At 38.2% G+C, this 9,011-nt stretch overlaps 1 protein-coding gene across 2 annotated transcripts in view; it reads left to right on the forward strand.

The window, feature by feature from the left end:
- NR4A3 (nuclear receptor subfamily 4 group A member 3) overlaps positions 1-8,442 on the forward strand; it is a 31,356-nt gene extending 22,914 nt beyond the window's left edge. The window contains exon 8 of one of the 2 annotated variants that reach the window (XM_068194410.1): positions 3,287-8,442. In XM_068194410.1, coding sequence (XP_068050511.1) covers positions 3,287-3,549 — 263 coding nt within the window. In that variant the 3' untranslated portion in view covers positions 3,550-8,442. Of the gene's footprint in view, positions 1-2,080 lie in introns of both variants that reach the window. The other variant, XM_068194402.1, reaches the window with a different exon arrangement.
- The last annotated feature ends 569 nt before the right edge of the window (positions 8,443-9,011 follow it).

Genomic DNA, 9,011 nt, shown 5'->3' on the forward strand with positions numbered 1-9,011 from the left:
CTGTTGAGTTTTTGCCGATCAGTGTCATGATAGCACAAAACCACATTCAACTTCCCAGGAAAAGAAAAAAGGTGTAAAAATCTTGCTGTGTTCTGTTTACCAGGATAAGCTAAGTTTGCAGAGCTTTAGAGGTAAGACTTTTGATGACTCATTTTGACAGTATTTTTGCCATAAATCACCATTTTTCTCACAAAAATCAATGATATCCTAAAACACAATCTTGGTTTGTTACAAGCTGAGAAATCCTGTATTCACTTTACATGTGCCTTTGTCATTATAAGAAAGTCTGACTACCATGATATTTACACATCTCCTCAATCAGTTAAAGAAAACCTATCTATTTTGACCAGCTGTACTTCTTGGGAAAAATCTTGGCCTTATCATTCCCATGTGGATAAGACCATCCTGTGGAAGATAGAGAATGATTAGAGGCCCTCGGCTTCAGTGCCACTGTACACCCTTAGCACAGTTTAGGTTGTATAAGAAAGACTGTGCACTTTCTTTGTGCAAACAGAACAGGGCGTGTGAAAAAGGCAAGAAAATGTGTTTCCTGTTATTTGAACCCTGTTCAGTCTAAATCTTTGAGTTAATTAGGCCATAGATGCCTCAAGTCTACCAAGGAGAGGAGCCTATTCTTAGATGATGTATTCTTCAGAAAGTAGATGTGTTCTACCACCAGAGACTGCAGTGGCAGTGCCGGTGCAAGCAGTGTCCTTCCCTAGCAGAAGGGCTTCCACACAGATGGCTTTGACCTTCTGGCTTTTGACTTTATGGATGCCTTAGGAGTTTAACACTAAAACCCCTAGAGGCAGCTCCAGGCATGAGGAATTAACCCTTTTGGAGATGTACAAGTAGAGAAGGCCATTGTAAGGCAATTCACTCAGGGGATGACAACATGGTTTATCAGGGACTGTTTTAATATTGTAGCCCCAGACTTTAAGGACAGAGTATCTCTTAATACTGAATTTCCATGATTTTGTTATGTAAAGTAAGGCTACTAATATGATAATCTTTGCAGACATAGTGTTTTGCCTTGTACATTTCATGGCTATTCACGAAATACATGATTTTTTCATGAAACCCTCTGAACTTGTCAGTGGGAGGCAAGCTGTTTAGTTCTGGCTGGAAATGCTAACAAAGTTGCTGCATGCTCCAGAGACAGAGATATTTTTTCCATACTCTGCAGCAAGGTATCCACCTACTGAAGCAGTGGTTTGAAATGTGCTCTGCTAATTTGTAGTCAGGTTTTGGATCCATTCTAGTATTCCAGCTCCCTACTTCTATAAAAATATCTTCACTTACATAGCTAGGAAAAAAAACAGATTAAAAGATGGGCACTCTTCAAAGATTGCAAGATTAATTTAATGCCCTGCAGATTCTCTCAGTAGGCTAGTGGTAAAAAAAAAAAAAAAAAAAAAAAAAAAAAAAAAAAAAAAAAAGGCCCTACAGCTTTTCCAACCTGTATAAAATATTTATATGCCAAGATTTTTAATGGCAGAATCTGCCTAAGTATTTACTCTCAGTGACCTGTATAGTTAAGGCTTACATAATTACACTATACACCATTTACTGGAAAGGCTTTAAATATTCATTGACTTCTCATGTTTTAATGTAAACAAGGCACTTAGAATATCTAGGGTTTTTAATTCCTGCAAGGTGGAAACGATGTCTGAAGCAGATGTCACTGGCTGGATAAGTGTTGCTTTGAAACAACAGGGCAGATTGACGGTACTTAAGTGAATGAGCACGGTAGCTTCTGGACAGAGATGTCCATGTCTGCACATCTCTGATTCTGATCCCAAACCAGTATATTCAGGAGCTAACTCTACTTAAGTAAATACAGTTGAAAAAAAAGTGTAAAATGGGTGAATATCAGTGGAAAACCAGGCCTTTGCATTTTCTGACTGCCCTCATTGAATCCTGCCTGTTTTATTGGTTTGTAAAGAGTATCTAAGCCAAAACAGGTGGTGAGCAAGGAGTTTATATACACAGGACTGGGCAAGGCACCACTGTGCCTGGTGCAGGCATTACTCCTGCTTCTGGAAGTAAAGAGAACTGTACTCTTTTCACTGTTCATTAGGGGACAAACAGAGGACATGCCTATTGCTTGCTCTTCCTGGCATGGAGGAACAAGACTTGGGGACAATGGGCACATGTGACTGCTGGCTGCCTGGGATGGGAGAGAGGTCCAGAGAAGGAGATGACTTCAAAAGCATCAAACACAAGAACTGCCACATTTCTCCTTATCCACTGCTGTCATTGTTTTATATATCTAATTGACTTAATATAACCTGCATTTTCTTTGATTGCCATATCTGGCAAAATTCTATTTCATGTGTAAATGATTATGACTTTTCTGTGAAGTCATTTCTTACTTACTTGTGTATTTCAGTCAGAGGCAAATGAATACACCACAAATTTGAGATTTTTTTCTGATTTTTTTTTGTTCTGTTACTATAGTTCATCCACTAAAGTCTGCTTTTAACGAATCACAAATCTGATTCATTCTACTTATGCTTAAAGAACTATGAATGCTTTTAGCATCATTATAGTATTTTAAAAAGAGATTTGAGGGGGAATAAACCCCAGCTCTCCTTCCTTTTAGGAGTGCTGAGGTTTTTGTGATGGATAACATAGCAGCTGCTCAGGCATTGCTCACTCAAAGCAAAATAGTTAACTTCCAGGCTTCTTTTATCTTAGAGCTTTTAAAGATGAATAAACTAAAAAGCAGCAGCTGATCAAAATAACAAAGGGTAGTAAGGTGCCTTTAGTTTCTTATAAGAGTGTCTGCAAATTCCTGGTGGAATTCTAGGCTGGGCACTGATGGAGCTAGCTAAGGATATTGATCGCCACTTGAATTCACTGAATAAATAATGGTTGCCATAGTTATTGAGCATTCACAACTGGTGGGGAAGCACGGAAATCTCCAAAACACCTCCTGTGATGGTTTTGCTGCAAAATCACCCAATTAATTCTGCCTCATATAATGAAAATTATGTCAGATACGCAGGATGCTTGGATTCCTTGTACCAGAATTTCAATCATAACTGAGCATCTCTGTTGCCTGTTTTAGTAGATAAAGAGAAAAGGGCACTTGCCCTCTCTTATTTTGTGTGGCAAAAAGGTTAACTGACTCCATGTAACCCCAGTTGTTCTGAGAAATCTACATTCTCAGAGCACTTTTTGCTCTGAGTTCCAGAGTATGCACCTGGGTTACGCCCAAGAAAACACATTCTCTCCATTTATGATAGGGATGCTGATGTGGTTTTTTCCTCTGGCTTTGCAGAACGACATGGATTAAAAGAACCAAAGAAAGTGGAAGAGCTATGCAACAAGATCACAAGCAGTTTGAAAGATCACTTAACTTTCAGTTGCCAAAACAAAGGACAACCACTCGAGTCTGCAGAGCCGAAGGTACTGGGTGTTCTGGCTGACTTGCGTTCTCTCTGCACACTGGGACTGCAGCGCATCTTTTACCTGAAACTGGAAGATTTGGTGCCAGCCCCTTCCATCATCGACAGGCTGTTTCTGGACACCTTACCCTTCTGAGTCAAACCACCCTACTGAGAGGCAAACGCCCGCCAGAGCAGGCAAACGGATCGTGACTTACAGCTAACATTTCTGCCCTCACTTAACAGAAAAGCCGCTCCGAGTCTAACATGAGGTCTTTTACGGCGCTTTGTCCTTACAACCTGAGGCCTGAAACTTACTGGCTTACTGGTTTGGGGTTGTGTTCTTTGTTTTTTTTCGTGTGATTTGGGTTTTTTAAATGGCTAATATGGCACTTTTGGACAATGCTATCCCAGCAGCAGTAAAAGGTTAACATGACTGTTTTAAATCTGTTGTTTAACACCTCATGGTCTATGAGGAGTAAAATTGTAGAAGCTGTGTTTGAAAGAACAGCAAATTGTTGTTTGCCAGGGTAGTATGTGTTTTGTGAGGATACCTTTAGCATACTTCCTGCATCAAGGGCACATACATCAGCACAATCTAAACAAAAATCCACTTTTTTAGCAAAGTACATTCAATTAAACATTTCATACAAATCAAATATAGCAAAATGACAATGGCTGTTAGCTCCCATGTTCAAGTGCAATTTTTTAAAGTGCTGTCTTACTAAGTCTCGTTTATTAACTAATTTATTTTATCAGGAAAACAAACAGAAGAAATCAAGGGAGAAAATTACATGCACTAACTTACCTGACAGAGTTTTCCAAACTTGATTCCATGTAGCGTGACTTATTGACAAATGTATGTGGAAGACACAGGAGCAATTGTGGCTCAGTTGTTCCTTAGCTAAGGAAACCCAAGTAAGTAGTGATTGGAGCATACAGGGTCAGTATCAGGGATAGTTCAGTTCTAGACTTCTAACACAAGCGACTTGTTAGTAAACAGACAGAAGATGGTTTTCAAGAACAAGCAAGTCTTGTAAAATAGTATGAATGTAAGTGCTAGGAAGGATATAGTGGGCTGCGTTTAAACATTCCGTGTTCGTACTCCTTTTTGTATGTTTATACTGTTGATGCCATATTAATATGAGATAATTTGTTGCATAGTGTCTTTATTTGTATAAATGTTTGTATGCATGGTATATTGTAATGGCTTTGCCTGTATTTATTGCAATGACTGCCAGCTCATGGGAACCCTGTTACACATGATAACTAAATGGGGTGTTCACACTGACTCAGATACACCAGTTGGAAAACTATATACATATATATAATGTGTATGTATATATATGTATATACCTATATTTGTGTGCGTGTGTGTGCGCGTGTCTTTTTATTAACCATTTGTATATAAAATATCTGTCAAAATCACAAGCAGAGTTATTTTACAGTTTATTTGCAGTGACTTCTAAGGCAGTACTGTTTAGCACTTTGATATTAAAATCTTGCTCATGTTTTGGTAAATTCAAATAATATTTAAAAAGTTCAGTTCTAAAAAACTTTATATGCACTGTATTAAGTCAAAATTTTGTTGGTCATTTTGCTAAAGAAATTTTTGAATGTCAACCTGATGTCACTGTATCTTTTGTTAGCTTTAAACATTCTAGCTTTTGTCTTTTTTTAAACTATGCTGTTTATATGGAAATTAAATTATACAATCAAACAGATGCCAAATGAATTGCCTAATTGCTGCAAAGGATAACCCAGATATCAAGTCACTGTATGGTTTTCAAAAAGTAATCTGGTATTTTATCACTTACTATGTTTGGATGTGCTTTTATGAAAAAATTATTCTTATATCAAGATTTATAGTAGTGTCAATAGGGAAACAGACTTCTAATCACTATAGTTAATATTTCTGGTTTACCTGCAGATAATATTTGGAGAAGTATTGCTTTTTGTATTGACTTTTAAGCTTATGTGCAAACATAATAGCATAATTAAATATCAGAGAAGCTAATGTTTCTTGTAGGTTGCTGTGACAAGCCTGACCAGCAAGACAAATATATTTTGACTGAATTTGCTTTTGTATATACTAAATATATATATATACATATATATATATATACACACACATGTGCGCATACAAAAACATACAGACATAAAATCCAAAAAAAAGAATGTTTGCTGTTGTCTCCTTGTGTAAGACACAAGGTCCCTTGAGAAATTACTTTTATCTAAGGACAAATCCTGCCAGGTGCTGAGCACCAGCCAGACAAGGGCTTGCAGGAGCTTTTTTGCGAGCGTGCCCGTATCAAGGATTTTGAAGCAAATCAGCATAGTACAGTAAAATTGCTTTTTTGTTGAGCAAGGTTTATTTATTAAGTGGAATGTGAGTGGGAGGAAGCAGGTTGAGAGCCCCGTTTGAGATTTCACGTAGTCTGTGTCCTCCAGTCTTCCATAGATAGTCTTAGCTGTGATACTCTCCCAAATCCCATCATCTGTGGAATTGTCCTTCATGTCAACTTCAATACACTGATTCATCCTAGAGTACAACCGGTGACCTGTCACAGTGGTAAAGAAAGAGTTAATGCAGAATAAATCTACTACTATTCTTAGAGCTCTCTCAGTGTGAACATGCCTTTGTCTAGGCAGAATTCAGGAATATATCAGGTGTTAAGGGAGAGTGCCTTGCTTTTATTTCAGACAACAGTGTCTCAAGAGTTTCTTCACTCAGCTAACCACAGTACTTTCTTTCTTTCTTTTTTTCTTTTTTTTTTTTTGTGGTGTTAACCTGTGGGTTGAAAGAAATGCTCATGTACATATACAATGTAAATTAAAATTATTAAATTGAATAACATTTTTTTCAGAGGCCCCATGTGTGTTGAATAAGTATGCTTAATTCTGTTAAAATCTGATGTGAATTTTTTATCATTTATAAAACATTTAAAAAATTGTCTACTTGAGTCTTAAAAGTGGAAAAATTGGTGAAGCATGCTTAAGAACACTGGCAATTTAATGGCTAGTCTTTTGATTAAAATAGCTTTTATATAAATACATGCCTGGAGTATCTGGTTATGCAATCTCAATTAGATATTGAGAGCTGGACCATGGTTTTCCCAGAGGTTGAACCACATATAGACCGGCACAGAAAGACTATTCACCCCTCACTGTATTTCTCTTCCACGACAAAAAGGGACTATAGCTGTTAATCCAGAGCTGATGAGGCTGCAGAGACAGGAGTAGATGGCTACAGGGCTCATAGCACCTATGTCTGGCCAGAAAGAGGGCAGAGCTCCCATCCCATATTCAGACCCTTTGCATCAGTAAATCCTGCTAAGGCATTGCTCCAGCAGGCACCTGCATAATTTTCTTCAAATGTGTATCCAGCTCCTTTCCTTACTGTGCCATTGCTTTGCAGGAGGGATCGCTTATCCCCTGCCAGGCAAAACTGTTTGGCTACAAATGCATTTCCAACAAATGCAGTCTTGAGAGGCATCTGCCACTATTACGGGCATTGCCGTGAGTACCGATGGCTCCGGCACACCTCCACGAGGGCTGTTCTGCAGGAGTTGCTCGGCTGGAGGTTACATCAAATGATGTGCTGTGCTGGGCTGCAGGATTGGCAGCCCCTTCCTTGGAAATGTGACAAAACAAAAGGTTGAGCTAACTCTTCCTAATTATTTTCTGTGGGGTTTTTTTCTATGCCATATTTTTAAAATTTAAACTATGAATCTTAAGATTGTTAATAATAATAACAATGAGTTTTGCATATTAGCTCCCTCTTGAGCAAAATATGCAGATCTTGAGATTAAGCCACACCAGGGTCTGAACTTTCACCCTACAAGGTTTATCCTTGCAAAACTTACAAGTATCTCAGTTTGTAACTATTTTAAGGCCTCATGTCCTTAGACATGAGAACAGGTCTATGTCCTGATCTAACCTGCACTTGTGTCTTTATGTGTGCCTTGTGTGCTTATACCCCTAAACCACATCAGCACCAGAGGCCTTGCTAAGGGATGTGATGCACAATGGTTGATTTTGGCAGTGGAAGGTTGGGCTGAGTCAGGAATATAGTAGCAGGTTCCTCTAGTAGCAACCACCCTTGGACAAGAGACTATCACAAAGGCAACCAAAAATGAGGAACTTTGACTAGAGGTGAGTCAAGTCTCTTTCTACAGCTTTCCTACTTTTACTTTTCTCATTCATGTTCATTTGCCCAATAAACAAAGCTAAACTTTCAGTTATGCTGTAGGGAGGAGGGAGAGAAAGGGGTTTAATTGTATAAAATTAAGCGTGGTTCTGGGAAAAATTGGCAACACCCTCTGAGGAATCTGAAACATGTCTTTTGATTAATTATTTGTATTATAGCAACACCTAGAGGCCACAACAGAGATCAGGACCCCATTTTGCTACCTACTCTAATTAGCACTTCCAGTTCCCACCCAGGAGAAGCTCTAGTCCAAACAGATAAAATAAGAAGAAATAGGAGAATGCCAACCCAAGAGCATACAGCATCTCAGTCTTAGAGTTGGGAATAAAACTTTCTGTTTGCTGAGCTACTGTCCAGTGAATGCTCTTATTTCATTTTCCTTTTCTTTCCATTATGCTGCCACTGTATTAAATTATAAAAACATGATAAAAGCGTTGACAAATTCAAAATAACCCAGGTATTCAAACTGACCATTCTTACCCTGCTTATGAAGTCATCCATGAGACTATTCAAAATAGTGGTCAATCACATGTTTTGTCAACCAAACTAGATAGTATTTAGAAAACAAATACTTATCTGTCCTTTATTAAATTAATGAAGCCAACCATTTTGCAATCCATATTGCAATATATGGATAAAACAATAATTACTAATGGACAAAAAGGATTAACTTTTAAAAATGCCAAACCATTGATGTATTAATTGAATAAATGGGATGCCAGTTAATCAAATTCTTAGCAGCAGAGGACATATATGAGAATTGTATTCCAGACTTGCGTTTGTGAGTATTACCAATGCGGTGATTTGTCAAATAAAAGTAAAAGAAACTTGTTTACCAAATGGAAACACTTATAGCAAATTTTATTCTGTTTTCTTTTTTAGCTTTAGTCACCTTTATGTTCATATTTGTAATATGGAATGTTCTGGCTGCATTTGATTACAGAAGGAGTTTAAATACTTGAAATTATTATATGGCTGTGAAAGTCAAATGAGGTAAAGATTCTGACCTTACCCCACAAAACCAAGGATTTTCTTTATAAAGAAGCATGGGATTCCACTTTACACTGGTTTTGGTTGGGACAGAGTTAATTTTTGTCACAGTAGCTGGTGTGGGGCTGTGCTTTGGGTTTGTGCTGGAAGCAGTGTTGGTAACAAAGGGATGTTTTCATTACTGCTGAGCACAGCTTGCACAGAGCCAATGCTCTTTTTGCTCCCCACCCTGCCAGCGATAAAAGCTGGGGGTACACAAGAAGTTGGGAAGGGACACAGCTGAGACAGTGTCTCCAACTGACCCAAGGGATTTTCCATACCATATGCATCATGCTCAGCAATAAAAACTGGGAAAGAAGAAGGCAAGTGGGGACATTCAGATTGGTGGCATTTGTCTTCCCAAGTCCCAAGCATGATAG

Source organism: Anomalospiza imberbis, chromosome 1 (genome assembly GCF_031753505.1).
Source record: "Anomalospiza imberbis isolate Cuckoo-Finch-1a 21T00152 chromosome 1, ASM3175350v1, whole genome shotgun sequence".
NCBI classification, from domain to species: domain Eukaryota; kingdom Metazoa; phylum Chordata; class Aves; order Passeriformes; family Viduidae; genus Anomalospiza; species Anomalospiza imberbis.